The 20080-nt window shown below is 39.7% G+C and overlaps 1 protein-coding gene across 1 annotated transcript in view; it reads right to left on the bottom strand.

Moving 5' to 3' along the window:
* CSMD1 (CUB and Sushi multiple domains 1) overlaps positions 1–20080 on the bottom strand; it is a 2896277-nt gene that overhangs the window by 323599 nt on the left and 2552598 nt on the right. The window contains exon 48 of the mRNA XM_030195161.1: positions 16690–16836. Coding sequence (XP_030051021.1) covers positions 16690–16836 — 147 coding nt within the window. The remainder of the gene's footprint in view (positions 1–16689; positions 16837–20080) is intronic.

Here is a 20080-nt window from a genome sequence, read left to right on the forward strand (position 1 = left end):
GCCTACTACTATATTGTGTATTTGTATTTTACCGAACCGGAGCCTGTCTCTATGGTATTGTGTAAGCCACATTTAGCCTGCAACTAAGTGGGAAAATGTGGGATATAAATGTGTTAAATAAATAAATAAATCTGAGGCTGGCAAAAAATATTTTGAAAGATGTTTTTTGACGGTGGGAGGGGTTAGTGACCACTGGGGGAGTAAGGGGAGGTCATCCCCGATTCTCTCCGGTGGTCATCTGGTCATTTCGGGCACCTTTTTGTGCCTTGGTCGTAAGAAAAACTCGACCAGGTAAAGTCATCCAAGTGCTCGTAAGGAAAGCCCTTTTTTTTCCATTATGGGTCGAAGATGTCCATGTGTAGTTGGGGATGTTCAAAATCGGCTTTCGATTATACCGATTTGGACAACCCTGGGAGAAGGACACCCATCTTCCGATTTGTGTCGAAAGATGGGCGTCCTTCTCTTTCGAAAATGCGCCCATCTATTTTTAATATTTGGATACACTGGCAGTGATTCTAGAGCACTCAGTATTATATGAAACATTATGCGTTCAAGTTGCAATCCAAAACAAACTTTAGAAAAATTCACAGAAACACAGAAAATGGCAGCATAGAAAGATCTGGTCTTCCCATTAACAACACCAACTGAATAGCTCTACAAATCCTTACTCTCCCTTACAGATCTGTGCATGTCCTATGTCTTATTGAATTCAGATACTCTTCTTGTCTTTGTGGATTCTGCTGGTGTGATGTTTCACACACCCACCACCCTTCCTATGAAGAAATATTTCCTTAGATTACTCTTGAGTCTACTCTTTTTCACCCTCATCCTATGGCTCCTGATATGAAAGCTCCTTTCCCTTTAAAAGAGTACCACCTCCTGTCATATGTGTAGTTTGAAAGGGTAATGAAGTCATATTGGACTAGTTTCTATATATCATGCCTAAACAATCAGCATCAAAACAAAATATGCCTAGGTGTATTCTATAAAGTATGCATAAACTTAGGCATACTTTATAGAATAAGCCTAAAATACTTCACGGTTTATACAATACGCTGAACACCCATCCACATAACTAAATGTAGTTGCAGGTAGTTATGCTAAGTAAAACTTTGTGTAAATACAGACACCTAAATTTGGGTTTATTCTATAATAACATAGACAGAGCCCTATTTACTAAGCTGTGCTGTAGGCGCATTAACTTTTTAGTGTGCGCTAGAGACACTCATATATTCCTATGGGTGTCTCTAGCATTATCGCATGCTAATTTTTAGCGTGTGCTAAAACGTTAGCACACCTACAATGTAGTTTAGTAAACAGGGCCCATAGATTTAGAAATGCACATAACATGCTCATTCCACGCCTATGGCCACACCCCCTTTTGCATCACATTATAGAACATGCTTAGACAGTTCTGTGCATAAAATCTAATTAATGCAAATTAGTGTCAATAATTGCTTAAGTGGCAATTATCAGTGCTGATTGGCTTGTTAACTAAGGGCCACTTTTACTAATCTGCGTAGGCGCGAATGTGCATCCTACATTATTCAGTTTTGAACTACTGCCCAGCTACAGTATGGCCCGGGTGGTAGCTTCATTTTTTACGCACGTCCACTAAGCGCAATGGAAATTTTCCAGCATGTGACGCTAATTGGGCGGTAATCGGCATTGTACATGCGTAGACCATTACCACCCGGTTAATGCGTGAGAATTTACTGCTAGGTCAGTGGGTGGCAGTAGAGTCTCAGACCCAAAATGGACATGTGCAACACATTAAGGTGCGCCGAAAAAATGGCTGCGCTGGTGTAGACCCATGTATTGGACACATGCAGGTCCATTTTTCAATGCACCTGCAAAAAAGACCTTTTTGGGGGGGCCAAAAATGGACAAGCGGCAAAATAAAAATTGGCGTGCGTCCATTTTGGGCTTGAGACCTTACCGCCATCCATTGACTTAGTGGTAAGGTCTCATACATTAACCAGATGGTAATTGACGGTTAGCGCCATGCGGTAGAAAATAAATATTTTCTGCCGCGCATATTGGACACACAAAAAAATGAAATTACTGCCTTGGACACGCGGAAGCCGGGTGGTAGTTCTAAACTGACACACATTGGATGCGTATAGGCGCCTTAGTAAAAGGACCCTCCAACTGCTTGTTACAAAATATGTTTTATGAAATTGCAATGTAAATTGACTTTATCTGATTGGTGTCTATAAATAAAAGTATTTTAAAAAGAAATTTATTTTACAAATTGATTCAGAGTATATCTCTTCCTGTGATAATAGAACAGATAAGATTTAAAGTTAATTCAGGGAGGAGCATCCCCTGAAGGTTTAGCCCATGCAGCCTTCCACTGATTATCTTTCCCAGGGATTTGGGAAGGGGGGCTAAACACTACTCATCAGCACATGGACTGGATGTCTATTCACATGCTGGAATCACAATTAGAAGATATGACAAATCGTGGGAGATGCAATATCCTTTGAATTCTTGGTATGTTTGAAGGCGCAGAAGGCAACTTTCCCATACCTTTTTTTAAAAAATGGCTACCTGAAATCCTAAATATTCAATATGATCATCCCTTGGAAGTACAGCAAGCTCACCAGGTGCCTATCTGGGTGCAGCTTGTGGAATCCAGCAAACCCAGGCCTATCATCATCAAGATAGTGTGATTTCCTCAAGTGTTAGCAATTTTGGAGAAAATGAAAATTGCCAATAAGATTCAATATTAGCTGATTATCCTAAAGAAACAGCTGAATGTCATTGACAATTTCTTGCTCTCCAACCTAGATCGCAATGCACTGAAGCCCGCTATTGATTACTAGCTCCCGCCAGAATGAAAATCACTCACAACAAGACTAAAACTTACACCGACCCTAAATCTTTTCAGTCTTTCATTCAAGAATAGAAAGCTTTAATACAAATGACAACTTGAACCAGTCTACAACTATAATATATACATTCTCATCCCAAGGGTTTCTTTCATGGCTCTTTTTGTTGCTGTGACTTGTCAGAGGGATTAATATTTCTTGTATTTTGATGGAGGACATTATATTTTCTTGCTTACAAACACATGGCTAAGGAACATAAGTTTGCATTGTTATTGGTTCTTTATAAAGTATGCAACATTACTTTTCAGATTCTATGATTATCATATGAAGGTTTGATGCTTAGTTTATGCAACAGGAACTACACAATATACATGGTGGATGCAATTTACTAGATTGTGTTTTACAGGTTATTATTATATTATACTAGATTGGGCTTACTAAAATAATATCTTTGAATACTAACCCCTAGATTCTATATAGTGCACTTAGATTTAGGCGCCAAAATCGGCGCAGATTCTATGACACTGTCAGACTTATTTTTGAAAGAGAAGGGCGCCCATCTTTCAACACAAATGGGGAGATGGGCGTCCTTCTCTCAGGGCTGCCCAAATCGGCATAATTGAAAGCCAATTTTGGGCGTCCCCAACTGCTTCCCGTTGCGGGGACGACCAAAATTCCCGGGGGCGTGTTGGACACATAGCGAAGGCGGGATTGGGGCGTGTCTAACAGATGGGCGCCCTCGAGCGATAATGGAAAAAAGAAGGGCATCCCTGATGAGCACTTGGGTGACTTTACTTGGTCCATTTTTTCTTACGACCAAGCCTCAAAAAGGTGCCCAAATTGACCAGATGACCACCAGAGGGAATCGGGGATGATCTCCCCTGAGTCCCCTAGTCATCACTAACCCCCTCCCACCCTGAAAAAAACAACTTTAAAAACTTTTTTTGCCAGCCTGAAATGTCATACTGAGGTCCATCGCAGCAGTATGCAGGTCCCTGGGGGGGGGGGGGGGGGAGGTATGTGTCAGCGGAGGCATAGCGAAGGCCTGGACATCCTTTTTCCAAACATTTTGGATGTCCTGAACTGCCCCCCCCCCCCCCAGGGACTGCCACATTTCAAGAGAGTGGAGTGGAGTGGAGAAGTGGTCTAGTGGTTAGAGAACTGGTCTTGCAATCCAGAGGTGGCCGCTACAAATCCCACTCTGCTACTTGTGATCCAAAATCCAAATAAATAAAGGGGATGTCAGAGGCATAGCAAAGGCATGGACATCCTTCTCACAGAAACATCCACATTTTGGACGCAGGAACAAATGACATTCTAAACCCATACTCTAAAAAAAAAAAAAAAAAAAGACTTCCCTGAAGAGCACTTGGACATTTTCACCTGGACTTGCAAAGGAAATCATGTGCAAATGAGCTAACAGGGAGCAGCTCATTTGCACATGATTTCCTTTGCAAGTCCAGGTGAAAACGTCCAAGTGCTCGTCAGGGACATCTTTTTTTTTCGTAAAGCAACGGACATACATGAAGGAAATCAAATGCAAATGAGCTAACAGCGAGCAGCTCACTTGCATGTGATTTCCTTCATGCATGCCCTTTCCTTTCCGAATCGGTAAGGAATCGGTAAGAGAAGGGATTTTTCCGTTCAGTTAGTGCATCTGGATGAAGGTAAGGGAGCTATTTACCTGGGAGCAATTTCTGAAGTCCACTGCAGTGCCCTCTAGGGTGCCCGGTTGGTGTCCTGGCATGTCAGGGGGACCAATGCACAACGAATGCTGGCTCTTCCCACGACCAAATGACTTGAATTTGGTCATTTCTAAGATGGGCATCCTCGCTTTCCATTATCGCTGAAAATCAGAAACGACCAAGTCCTGGGGACGACCATCTCTACAGTTGACCTAAATTTCAAGATTTGGGCATCCACGACCGTATTATCGAAACAAAAGATGGACACCCATCTTTTTTCGATAATACGGGTTTCCTCGCCCCTTCGCCAGGACGTCCTGCAAGGACGTCCTCAGGAAAACTTGGGCGCCCCTTTCGATTATGCCCTCTATGTGTGACTTAATTGGCTTAACCAGCACTTAAGCAATAATGAGCATTAATTGGCACTGATTAGAATTTAGGCACACAACTCGCTAAGCGGATTCTGTAACGATGTGTGCTGAACTTCTAATGTGTGGAGAGAAAAAGGAGTATGGTTATGGGTGGGGAAATGGGCGTTTCATTGGTGTTTCAACAATTTAGGCGCCTAATTATATAAAATGGCCCAATGTGTCTAAATCTACACTCTGAGATTTACACCAAGTTTTTATTGGTATAAATGGATGTGTGCAGATATTGGCGCTGAAATATCAACTAAGCATATTCTATAATCAGTGCCTAAATCTAGGTGCCGATTTTAGAATATGCTTGGTCGACACTGATTTCAGTGCCAATTTTTTAGGCACCATATAGAGAATCTCCTCCTAAAGGGCTAAATAGTCCAATCAAGATAAAGAAATTGCTCTCATATTTTAAAAAAATCGAGAGCACAAATAATCTTTCTACAGCAAACTAGGTTTGATGAATCGGAATCAGCTATATTAAAAAGTGAATGGATAAAAGACTGCATTTTTTTCAGAAGCTTTAAATGGTAAATGTGGGGTAGCAATATTGCTTTCTAAAGATTTAGATTATTCTATTCTAAAGTAATATACTGGTATCTATGGAAGGTGAGCTATTGTAGTGTTACAAATATGTCAACAAAAATATGCACTGGTAAATGTCTATGGATCTAATTTAATTGATCATTCTTTTTTTTTTTTTAAATCCTGAATCAACAATTTTTCAATATCTGTGGATCATTTTATCATGGGAAGTGATTGGAACCTTAATCCTTGACCCCATTATATACAGATAATCTTTAGCATTTTACCAGACCACATTCCACTGTTTTAGATTAACACCAAATAATAGACAATCATTCATTGTTTGATGCCTGGCCTTTTCAACATCCCACAGTTTAAGATTACATTTTTCACTCTAATCCTCATGATTCTTTTATGAGGTTAGGCTATTTTCTAATCTCTAGCTCATTATCTCCAAACTTACAAACTGCTACAATTGTACAGCTCTCACTTTAGATTTTAACTTGCCCACTTCTCCCACAAGAACTTGCGATTTAACACCAAGCTGGCACAGGATGACTCCTTTATCCAACTAACTAACTGTATACAGGATTACTTCAATATCAATGATTCACCAGATCTAAAATATCATGTGATTTAGAATGAATTTAAAGCCTATTTTAGGGGTGAAACCATAGCTTATACAGCAAAACAAAAAAAGAACGAAAAGAACAACTTCAAAATGTAGATAAAGAGTTTAAATCCTATGAACGATTGTTCATTCAGCATCTTACCTCACAATATAAAACACAATTATGCAGATTAAAGTTTCAATATAATACTATATTATATGAAAAAGCAGGAATAATAATTCAACATGAAAAACATTATTTTATGAACATAGGAATAAAGCAGGACAATTACTGGCAAATTATTTGAGGGAAAAAAACCATAACAACTAAAATATAGGTTATAATATCTGAAAATAAATTATATACAAACCTAATGATATAACTTCTTACATTTAAGGAATGTTATAAAACTTTATATACATTTAGTGCACATCAAACTGATTTCCAAATTTTCTTCAAGACATATTACCTCCAATTATCCCCTAAAATCTTCACTCAATTGACTTTACAAATCTCCTCCATAGAAATGCAACAAGCTATACAAAACCTCAAGTCCAATAAAGCACCTGGAGGGGATGGATTTAGGATTGAGTTTTACAGAACATTTCAAACGATACTCATGCCCAAATGTTTCACTGTATATCAATCCTTTTTTTAAATCAAGTGTAGGTATTTTACAGAAGCAGTTATCACTGTCTTTTTCGAAACCAGAGGCCCTTTATTGGTCAAAAATTATATCTATATCTCTAATAATGCCCCGATGAGAATCCAGTAGAACCAGCCTGGACAATCTTCAACACACTTTTGGATGATACTATGGACATATGCCCCAACAACATACTACTACTATAAATCATTTCTATAGCGCTACCAGTCGTACGCAGCGCTTCACAAATGAACATGAAGAAAAGACAGTCCCTGCTCAAAGAGCTTACAATCTAAATCAGGAGACAGGACCAATAAGGGATAAGGGTAGGACAGACAGAAGGACACATAGGGAAAGAGACTATTGAAGAGAGGAAGACAGAAGGACAAAAGGGAAAGGGACTATTGAAAGAGGAAGACAAGATAAAGGTTACGAGCAAGTGACAAGTTAGGAGTCAAAAGCAGCATTAAACAGGTAGGTCTTTAGCCTGGATTTGAAGGCGGCCAGGGATGGACCTAGACATAACGGCTCAGGAAGCCTATTCCAGGCATATGGTGCTCCCCAACGATTCATAACAGACCTCACAATGCATCTAAATCACATGCTACATCATGGACGCTTCCTAAATGACAAAGGAAATATCCTACTCACCCCAATACCTAAGGATGCAAAGAAAAAACAAATGACTTAACCAACTACCGCCCGGTAGCATCTATCCCTTTGGTAACCAAATTATTGGAAGGTATGGTAAATAAACAACTCAATGACTACCTAAACAAATTCTCTATTCTTCATCATTGTCAATCAGGATTTTGGTCCCACCACAGCACCAAAACAGTTCTAACTACTCTTCTAACTAAATTTAAACAAGCAATTGCAATGGGCAACAGTATACTTCTCCTGCAGTTTGACATGTCCAGTGCATTCAACATGGTGAACCACGGAATACTATTAAACATCTTAGAATACTTCGGAGTTGAAGGATACGTTCTTAACTGATTTAGAGGTTTCCTAACTGCAAGAACATGTCAAGTGAAATCTAATTCAAATACATCAGCTCCATGGAAGCCTGAGTGTGGAGTTTCCCAAGGATCACCACTATCACCGACTCTCTTTAACCTAATGATGATACCTTTGGCCAAATCGTTATCTAACCAAGGACTTAATCCATACATAGACGCATATGACATCATGATCTACATCCCGTTCAAACATGATCTAAATGAAATCATGAATAACATCAACCACAGCTTCCAAATCATGAACTCATGGGTGGATGCATTTCAATTGAAACTTAATGCTGCAAAATACACAATGTCTCATCCTCTCATCACAACATAACATGAACAAATCCACTACTATAACCATACCTAACTTCTCCCTTCCTGTCTCAGACAGCCTCAAAATTCTGGGAGTCACCATTGACCGAAATCTCACACTGGAAAGCCATGCGAAGAACACAACAAAGAAGATGTTCCACTCAATGTGAAAACTCAAAAGAGTAAAACCTTTCTTCCCAAGGGATGTATTTCGCAGACTGGTACAATCAATGGTACTAAGAGGGGCATAATCGAACGGAAACACCTAACTCCATGGGTGTTTATCTCCGAGAACGGGTCCGTGAAGGGGCTGGCTGAACCGTATTTTCGAAAAAAAATGGACGTTTTTGAGCTGGGCGTTTGTTTTTTTTAGCGATAATGGAAACTAAAAACGCCCAGCTCAAAAAGTCCTAATCCAAGCCATTTGGTCGTGGGAGGGGCCAGGATTGGTAGTACACTGGCTCCCCTGATATGCCAGGACACCAACTGGACACCCTAGGTCAGTGCGGTGGACTTCAGAAAAAGCTCCCACATGCATAGCTCCCTTACCACAGGTGCTGAGCTCCCAACACCCCTCCCCCAAAACCCACTACCCACAAATGTACAACACTACCATAGCTCTTAGGGGTGAAGGGGGCACCTACATGTGGGTACAGTGGGTTTTGGAGGCCTCCCATTTACCAGCACAAGTGTTACAGGTAGGGGGGATGGGCCCGGGTCCACCTGGCTGAAGTGCACTGCGGTACCCACTAAACGTGCTCCAGGGACCTGCATACACGCAGGCCTCTAGGACTTGTTACTGCTGTATAGCATTGGCACACCAGTTGACACCTGAAGACCAATCTCTCTGAAAACGTCCTTTATTGGAATAAGCACGCTTACTCACAGTTAACTGCAGATCAGAGGTTGTGCCCCACCACTGGCAACGAGTCTCCCTGGTAGTGAGATTAGCAGGTCAGAGCTGGCAGAATGCTGTACAATGCCCTCTTTCAGCCACATTCAAGGTAAGAACTAAGTTCTCTAATGTGGCTAACACATGGAAGGGATCTAAAACTGGCTTACAAAAATGGCCACTACCTCATGGACTACCGGAAACAAAACTGGACACACTTTGACCCAGTAGGCAGGGGGAAAAGCATCATGGGAGAAGAGCCTACCAACTACCAACATCGTGAGACTGTAACACAAGCTAATGAAATCACAGAGCCCAATACCCTACACTCACCACAATGCAATGCTGATGTGACCCTGTAGTGTACCGAGAGCCACATCTGACCCAGGGAAAGGCTGTGAGAGGATCAAACATATTCTGCTGTCATGGAGGTGGGTACGGCATTTGAGGCTGGCATAGAGGCTGGAAAAAGTTTTTAAAGTGGGTTTTTTTTGGTGGGAGGGGGTTAGTGACCACTGGGGGAGTCCGGAGAGGTCATCCTCGATTCCCTCCAGTGGTCATCTGGGCAGTTGGGGCACTTTTTTGGGACTTGTTCATGAAAAAAAAGGGTAAAAAAAAAAAGACCCAAAATCGCGGTAAAAACGCCTTTTTTTTCGATTATCAGCTAAAGACGCCCATCTCTCCTCGGCTGATAACCACGCCCCAGTCCCGCCTCCACCACGCCTCCGACACGCCCTCATCAACTTTTCCATTTCCGCGACGGATTGAAGTTGGAAACGCCCAAAATCGGCTTTCGATTATACCGATTTGGGCGCCTTTGCGAGAAAAACACCCATCACCCGATTTGGGTTGAAATATAGGCATTTTTCTGTTTTGATTATAAGCTGGTAAGTCACCTAGACTACTGCAATGCACTCTATTCTGGCTGTAAAGAACAAATCATTAAGAAACTTCAAACAGCCCAAAACACTGCAGCCAGATTCATATTTGGTAAAACAAAATACGAAAGTGCCACACCCCTAAGAGAAAAATTGCACTGGCGCCCACTTAGGGAACGTATTCCATTCAAGGTTTGCACCCTGATTCATAAAATTATTTATGGAGATGCCCCAATCTACATGTCAGACCTCATAGACTTACCACCCAGGAACACTAAAAGATCTTCACGCACATTCCTAAATCTTCACTTCCCTAGCTGCAAAGGACTAAAATATAAATTAACACACGCATCTAGTTTTTTCCTAAACAGGAACATTGCTTTGGAATGCACTACCACTTGATGTGAAAAAACTGAGCGACCTAATTAACTTTCGGAAATCACTGAAGACCTACCTCTTCAGCATAGCATACCACAACGATCCATCATATGAACTTTAGTGCATTACTGCTTCAACTGTCATTTCATTTTCTGATTTCTTTACACCTAATGCTTTTTTTCCACTATGTTACTCATGTTCTTAACTTATTATTATTGTATCTTTACTCTGTTATGGCAATAGCCATGGCAAAATATTGTAAACCACATTGAGCCTGCAAATAGGTGGGAAAATGTGAGATACAAATGCAACAAATAATAATAATAATAATAATAATAAATTATGACTGTAAAATATTTTCCAAATTCTTGGCTGACAGATTAGCTAAATCTATGCCATATCTTATACATTCTAACCAATATGGTTTTGTTAAAAGAAGGGTGACTTCAGATAATGCCGAAGCTTTTTGACATGTTTTGAAGAATGCCTCAGAAATTTCTGAATAAATATGTGTTATGTCCCTTCATGCAGGAAAAGCCTTTGCCTTTGTCAAATGGAAATATTTATTCACTGTTTAAAAAATGGTTTAATATGGGGCCTGCTTGTATTGACTTAGTGAAATTAATTTATTTTAATCCTGGAGCCAGATTACAGAGTGAAGGGCATTTAACATCCATATTCTATTTATCTAGAGGAACTTGGCAGGGTTCCCCCCTCTCCCCTTTGCTATTTAACTTGGCTTTAGAGCCCCTATTATTAAAAATTAGATATTATTCTGAGATTTCTGGCATACCATTTAACAACTTAACTGTTAAAGGTGCAGCTTCTGCAGATGATGTTTTATTTATATTTATCCAAACCAGAAAAATTCATACCATCTCTGCAAACCTTATTGGAAACTTTTGGTCAATTATCTGGCTACTCTATCAATTGGGACAAAACCGAAGTTATGCCATTAAATATTTACTGCACATCTACCTCAATAGAATCATTTGGACTCAAATGGTGTGACTCAGAAATTAAATACCTTGGTATTAAATTTAACCCCAAATGGGAGGAAACTATATAATATAATAATCACTTAGAGGCCCTTTTACAAAGGCACAGGAGGGCTAGAGCATGAGCCGGGCAATAATTCTGAACTTGGCGTGCACCAAATTCTACAGTAGAAAACAATTTTCTATTTTCTACTGTGGTCTGGTTACCTGGCGGTAAACAGCAGTTGGCACATGCTGCATGCTTACCGTGCAGGTACATGTGAGACCTTACCATTAAGTCAATGGGTGTAAAGTCTCAGGCCAAAAATGGACACGCATTGGTTTTAATTTTAGTTCACGTCCATTATCCGGCCCCTTAAAAAAAAGCTGGTTTTCCTATATGCGGTAAAAAATGGGCCAGTGCATGCCCAAAAGACACTCTTGCACTACCACAGGCCACATTTTACTGTGGTTAGTAAAGGACCCCTTAATTCTTACACAACTTAAAAATACTTGCACTAAATGGTCTCCACTATCCCTCACTTGGTGGGGTAGACTGGACTCAATCAAAATGGTTTTAGGACCCCAAATTATATATATATAATTATACAAATGTTACCTCTACCTTTTTCTTTTTAAAAATCTTTAGACAAGATATTATCTTCATATTTATGGTCATCGAAACAACCAAGAATATTTCTAACCAAATTAAAAAGATGTAAAGATAATGGTAGAATATATTTCCCAGATTTTGCCATATATGCCAAAGCTGCATTACTAAGTTTGGCCCCTAGGGTGCACACTCACCATCATCACTTCCTATACCTTTTTGTTTAATGATTGAAAGAGATTTACTTTCACCTTACTTTTTTTTAGCCATTATTGGAACTATATATTTACCTATCAGTCAACAATGGCTGGTACTTTCTGAAATTATGAAAGCCATCTCATTATTAGACTCCACCCCTATTTTTAACTCAGTACATATGCCTTTATGGGGAAATTCAAAATTGCAGATTGCCAAGACACCTATATATTGGCCAGATTGGATATCTGCTGGCATCTGGAGATCAAATGATATATTAGATCTACAAAATTAAAATAATTTCTTTACTTTTGTCAATTGCAGGAAAAATATTCCTTAATTTGCAGTACTTAAAATATTTACAACTAGTGAATTGTATAAAGAAATAATATGGATCTGCCATATTAACTTTTGTAAACACATAAGTTTCAGAATTACAGTCTCTATTAAATATAGTTAACATGACTACTCAAAATATATAAACATATTTTATCTAGCAATTGTAAGATATCTTTAATTATTCACGCTATATGGGAAGCAGGTTTACAATATCCTTTAACTCCCAAACAATGGAAATATCTGTGGAGAAATAGTAATAGAGCTTTACATTATGCCTTTCTTATACAATCTTATACTTTCAGATGCATAAAGATGTTTGGACACCTGTAAAATCAGTATTCTGCTTGTTGGAGATATCAAGTAACATCTGGTACTCTTATTGAATAGATGTCTGGAATTTTATAAAACAACTTCAACCAATCACAAGCTCTTTGTCCTATTCCATGCTCATATTTCATTCTTCAGTAATGCAAGATTGCCTTTCTGATTCACAGACAATACTTTTTGACATCCTAATACCTACTGCACTGAAGGCAATTCTTCTACATTGGAAATCCAACTCTATATGTATAATATTCCATTGGTGGAATTATATATATTCAATATTACCATACAAGAGGTGCATAGCTGAAAAATGAAAAGTAATGAGGAAATTTAATCTCATTTAGTCTCCAGTCATTATTTTTACAGGAATTGAAATATAGCCAACATGATATAATTATGGTGTTGATTTGTTGTTGTTATTTTCCTATTATTTGAATGATCTTACAAATTTTATATTTTATTTTCACTGTCAAAATACTTGGACTTTTGTTCCTTTACCTATATGTTCAGATCATATGTTAACAAAAATTATATATTATGTTTTACATTTTCTATGTTTATACTCAATAAAAATGATTTGACCTAAAAAAAATAGACCAAAGGAGTCTGGGAGGGGCATATGGTATAATGGATAAAGCAAGATATGAAGGAGTGCCTCGGTGCAAGGCTTTGAAAGAGAGAGTCAAAGTCTTCAATTGAACCCAAAATACAAAAAGTAACCAATGATAAGCAACAAACAATGGTGTAATATGATCAGGATGTCTTGATCTAGTATGGGTTCTAATTACTGTATTCTGTGCAGAAAGCTGTTTTCTGTACAGCACTTGGTTTTCTTTCTCTTTTTATCTCTCCTTGTACTCTGGGATGTACCAAGTATTTGAGTTTGGAGTCTGTATGTGGCTCCTTATATTAGAAGAGCTGTTTGAGGAAATCAAAACCAAGCCATGGCATTTAAGGGTATCCATTGGCAATGTCTTGGGTCTGACAGAGAAAAGGTTGGGTCTGGACTTTAGAATGTTGTCCAAGCATTTATTGCTGCGTGTGGGTCAGAGCAGGGAATGCAGCCGGTGAGGAAAGCAGCTTTGCTGCTGATGGACTACTTCACCAGCACTGCTGAGAGACATTGAGTCTATTGGTTTTCACCATGGTACTGTTGGCCATCAGGTTTGTGTATTTTCTGTAGGTGGCCAGTATTGATATACTGTGAGGTTTTTTGCTGTTTTTTAAAGCTACTAAAGCTGTGAAGCCATGGGGGAGGGATTGTTTGGGGGTTTCTGTCATATGTGTAGTTTGCTTACTCACGGGATCTTTTACAAAGTGTCAGTATGCGCTTGGTTAGCACATGATACTTTACTGCTAAGTCAATGGTTGGTGGTAAGGACACACACTGGTTTTAATTTTGCCGCACGTCCATTTTCTGGCACAAAAATGCCTTTTTTCCAGGTGCACTGAGCAAATGGACCTGGGCGCATCCAAAACATGCACCTACACCAGCGCAGGCCACTTTTAGGCTTTTCTAACTTGCTTCCTTTCAAGGACTCATACAGTTTCAGAATTCTATGACTCATCCTTTATGCTACATACTTTTTTCTCAGCTAAGGATGCACTGCTAACATGCTAACATTCACTTAAATTCTTGCTGGATGAAATACGTAAACCATTTTAAAAAATTATATTTGCACTGGCTAATGTCATACTGTTCAGTTCGCTTTCTTTAAGTGTTTTAAAATCTCCACTTCCTAGACTGTCCATATTGTGAGATTTTAGTTTCAGAAAAGAACTATGGTAATCTACTTGACATATTTAATAAACTATTTTCTTGTTCTTACACACCTGGGAAACTGTTCAACCTTTATAATGTTATATAATACCCAAGCGCATTAGAGTCTTATGAAAAGAAAGGAAATTTTCTAGGGCAATTGAAGCAGAAAGGGGATTTAAGAACCATTTATCCCCTCCCCCTATTTAGTATACATCTTTCAGAGTACATTATTCAATGTCACCTCTAGAAATGTAAGAAAATCATAGAATCTCCATTGACAGTACTTCATGTAAAACATTTTTCAGCCTTGAACAATGTATTCACTATGCAATGATAAATTCCCGTGCTAATATTTTTCAAAACACAATTTATTGCTGTTGGGTTCATATATACTCTCTTGTTTTTGAATGTTTAGAGGACAAATATTATATTTAAAATAGTGGTTCCCAAATTGTAACGTGGAGGGGCATAATCGAATGGGGCGCCCAAGTTTTCCTTGGGACGTCCTTGCAGGACGGCTCTGTGAAGGGGTAGGGAAACCCATATTATCGAAACAAGATGGGCGTCCATCTTTTGTTTCGATAATATAGCCAGGGACGCCCAAATCTCAACATTTAGGTTGACCTTAGAGATGGTCGACCTAAATGTTGAGTTGGTCGACCTTACAGATGGTCGTCCCTGGTTTTTGGCCATAATGGAAACCAAGGACGCCAATCTCAAAAATGACTAAATCTAAGCCCTTTAGTCGTGGGAGGAGCCAGAATTCGTAGAAATTGCTCTCAAGTACATAGCTCCCTTACCTTGTGTGCTGAGCCCCTAAAACCCACTCCCCACAACTGTACACCACTACCATAGCCCTAGGGGTGAAGGGGGGCACCTAGATGTGGGTACAGTGGGTTTTGGGTGGGTTTTGGAGTGCTCACATATACCACCACAAGTGTAACAGGTAGGGGGGAATGGGCCTGGGTCTGCCTGGCTGAAGTGCACTGCACCCATTAAAAGTGTTCCAGGGACCTCTCATGGAGCTGGGTATCATGAGGCTGGCAAAAAATATTTTAAAGGTTTTTTTAGGGTGGGAGGGGGTTGGTGACCACTGGGGGAGTAAGGGGGGGGGGTCATCCCCGATTCCCTCCGGTGGTCATCTGGTCAGTGTGGGCACCTTTTTGAGGCTTGGTCACATGAAAAAATGGACCTCGTAAAGTCAGCCAAGTGCTCGCCATGGACGTCCTTCTTTTTTCCATTATCGGCCAAGGACACCCATCTCTTAATCATGCCCCAATTCCGCCTTCAATAAGGTGATGACACGCCCCCATGAACTTTGGTCATCCCCGCAACGGAAAGCAGTTGAGGGCGCCCAAAATCGGCTTTCGATTATACCGATTTGGGTGACCTTATTATTATTATTAGCATTTGTATAGCGCTACCAGACACACGCCCATCTCCCGATTTGTGTCAGCGCATGTCAAGTGCTGATTGCTGCTTGAACTGGCCCACGTAGGAGGAAACAAATGAATAATTCATCTACGCATTATGGGCATGCGCCAAATGTGAAATTACCACCAGGAGGGAACGCTGGTCTGGCGGTAGTCTCATTTGGGCACATACTACACGTGCGTACAGCCTACCATAGATTTGTAAAAGGGCCCCTAAATGTAAGTGCCATTTGCGCTGATAATAGACCACTAATACTTATGGGCATGAATGCAACATTGATGCACATAAGCGCCAGTTGGGAACTAAGTGGTATTCTGTAATAATAAGGTACAACACGCATAGCATACAACTGCAAGGGGGTATAGACATGGCTGGAGCATGGGTGGGTCACCAACTGAGGAATATAACATAGAACACTTCTTTGGGATACTTGAATTAATAATGAAGTTCCATGTTAAAAGTGCAACATTTATGTGTTACCATTTACATGTGCCTTTTACATGGGGTGACAGGGCGAAGAGGGTAAATGTTTGCAAGGAAATGCTGACTTACAATCTATATTCTATAATAAAATGTGGGCGCTCAGATGCATTTATAGAATCACACTCAGGTATGTGTATTTTACCACCTACATTTTATTACCTTTAAAAACTATATATATATATATATATATTTTTTTTTTATATATATATATGTAGAAAAAGAGAGAGAGATAACAGATAATATAGTTAGTTCACAGGTAAAGGAATTGTTTGTTTAGTGGTTGCTGCTAAGTGTAGAATTCTTTTGAATACTGACCCATACATATACATGTATACATTATATATTATAGAATATTATTTAGGACACTGCTATACTAACCTGAATAACGTATCTTGAATCCCTTTTTATTGGTGGCGTGATCTGTTGACCAACGAAGAAACAGTTGATTACTTTTGCTTGTGAAATTTAGTTGTCCAGTGTGATTTCCACTTAAAGCCACTAGCAAAGGGTTTTGCCCTGAAGACCCTTTAAATGAATCCAAAAATATCGAGAATAAAAATAAAAATTATATACTTCACTTTTGTGATATATTTTTTTCACTTGTAGCTCCTATCATTTGAAATTCTTTACTATATGATGTGACAAAATTTCTTGCTTTCCAGAAGAAAGTAAAAACATTTTTGTTTGCTTAGGCATTTAATTGTGATGCTTGAATTTTAGTTTTATTGGTTTTCACATTCAGCATGGTTTAAGCAGGCAGAAAAGCTCCCGTCTGGTTAAGGAGGTTTTATGACAGGAGACAGCATGACATCAAAAAGTTGAAGCCGTCTCCCCTGCGCAGCCACCATATTGAGTGACCCCAAACATTCGCAGACACTATTGAACAAAATAGCAAACGTGAGGATTATGACTGCCTATGTGTTTTTTTTTAATTTGACAGCTTTTTTTATTTATTTGAAAGCTTCCCATATGTAACCCGAGGTTTTTTTTTAACCTCGGGGGGATCCCCACAACTAGGTCTCAAGGCTCAGGCAGAGCTGGGGCCTGTCTTATAGCTGCCCCCTACAAAATCCAGCCTTCCACAGCTCCAAAAACAAGTCTTCCGCCCTGGAGCACCCGCACCTGCAGATAGTGGCTCATGCCCCACGACCCCCACAGAGGTTTAAAAACACCCTCGGGTTACATATTGGAAGTGTTCAAATGAAAAAAAAAACACACATACATATAGGTAGTCATAAACCTCCCAAGTTTGCTACTGATTTCAATAGCATTTGTGAATGTTTGGGGCCACACAATATGGCAGCAAGCTCCACCCACTGGCTACAGCTCACAAAATGGGATAGATAGGCTCATCTAAATCACAAAACAGAGCTATCGAGGATATCTCAAAATCAGGTACTCATGAGCAACCGGTGATGACAGACAACATGCATATTATCTCTTCAGTCGGCCACCACAGACCCTGAGGCAGAATTTGAAACTTGGGCCGAAGTTGGGCCGTGGGAGGAGTCATTTTGACTGCAAGGTTCTAAGATAAGTGCATTTCTTTAGAACCGTTCAGTAGAAATACACAGTTACCATAGTAGATAAGCTGAACTTTCTGATACAGGAGGTTTTTGCCCGTGATGATTTAAGGGACCTCCTTTATGTTGTGAAAATCAACGACGGAGTGTTCCCTTAGCATTTGAGGCTTTTCCTCCATATCAAATCATCTTTGAACACATCAGTATTTCATGTGGATATCATTTATTGCTCATAGATAGGCTCATGCCATCTCCTGTCATAAAACCTTCTTGCATCCGGTTAACCTTGCCGACCAGGCTGGGAGCAGATATTCAGTGGCAATTAACCAGAGAGTGCCACTGAATATCTGCTCCGATTGCCATAGTACTCTCTGTTTAATGTCGGGGCAGTCTGGAAGCAAAGTCAGGGTGGAGCCAGAAGTTATCTAGGCATAGCCAATATTCACTGCCTATGTCCAGAAAACTATTCAGGCAAGTAGAAACACAAAGACAGTCAAATGTACTTGCCCAGATAGTTATCTAGGTACCAGCATTGATAATATTGGTACTCACATCTTCCTTTCACCTTTCAAATCTCAGGCACCTCCCAATTATCACTCCACAACTAATATAAGTGGAAAGACATTGGCTACAGCTTTATTAATAACATCACTTTGCAAAATTTGCTTCAAATTTAACAAAACACATTAAAATTCATTACCCACCCCAACCCACTTAGCTAGGCAGTAACACACTAGCTTCTTCCCCTGATCCCCACCACTCATTAACTTTTCAATACCCCAACACTCCAATTTTGTAGTTCATGTACATCACTGCCACAACTTACTATAGCTCAACTGAGCACAATAAGTTATCAAAATGCTTCTTACCCCTGTTTACTGGTCCCCTAGACTTTATTCCCCGTACCCCCAAACTGACACAGCCCATTTACTGATGCTACATCCCCCTACCCATCCACACACACAGAGGACAAAACTCACCCCACCCACAAAGCACTGAACCCCCCCCCCCAAACTCCATACACCCCCTCCACGGGGAGGAAAGGGGGAACAAAAGCACCCAACCATCACCCTTCCTCCACCTACATATTACCATTTTAGGAAAACTTTGAAGACAATTTTGCAGTAATGCTATTTTTATGAACTCTGTTTAAAGTATTATAATTTTAACTGTGCCGTGCTGTAGGATTTGTATATTTCTTTTCAGTATATCCTCAACTGATGAGACTCTTATACTGTTAACTGCAGCTATCCTTTTGTAGGATGTGAGCAGTATACAAAGCCTTTGTTGTATAGTAGTATAGTATAGTATAGTATAGATGAGTCTTCAAAACTTTACAAAATGATAGATAATTGAATACTGTCTGAATATGAACTGGTAATGAGTTCCATAGCCTACTAGATTGATACATGAATGAACAATCATGAAAGCACTTAAGTTGAACATCTTTAACAGTCGGAAAACTCAATCTCAATAAACAGATAAAACGTGGCGAGAACCTACAAGAAGGTATAGTCAGCAACTGTACATAGGAATATGGACAACAGCCATGGCTGATAGGCACTTGAAACAAGTGCCTACCAGCAACCAAGTCGATCAAATGTCTTGCCTTTAAATATCAGTTTTGCTGTAGTATTCTGGATAAGTTGTAATCTATTTAGGAGCTTTTGATGTATTCCTACATATAAAACACTGCAATAATCTATTTGAGACAAAATTATAATAGCCCCCTTATGCCCACTGGGAACAATTTTGACCACTTATATTGTATGGCAAGCCCTCTAGAAATAGTAAAATATGTACTGTACCCAACTGTACACCACTACAATAGCCCTTATGCCTGCAAATGCCTACTATATGTGGGTTCAGTTGGTATTTTGTGTTTTGGGGGCATTCATACTTTCCACCACAAGGGTACCAGTTAGAATGAGATATGGGCCTGGTTCCCCTTTTCTACAGTCCACTGTACCAATCACTAGGCTACTCCAGAGACCCTTGCTGCTAAAAGAGGAATGGCCATTATATATGCAACAGACTGTAATGGAAAGATTTTAAAGATTGCTTTTCAACTCTGCTTTGGCCGACAGTACACTCTGAAGTTTCTGTTTTTGACCAAAAGTAACTTTTTCTTGTTTTTCCCCATTCATGCAAAAAACAAGTTGGAATGTGAAGATAAGGCACGGCTCTAATTAATTTGGTATGTGCAGGGGGAGGTGGAGGATGTTTCAAATTCAGGCTGGCCACCT

This window comes from Microcaecilia unicolor, chromosome 3, assembly GCF_901765095.1.
Source record: "Microcaecilia unicolor chromosome 3, aMicUni1.1, whole genome shotgun sequence".
Lineage (NCBI taxonomy): Eukaryota > Metazoa > Chordata > Amphibia > Gymnophiona > Siphonopidae > Microcaecilia > Microcaecilia unicolor.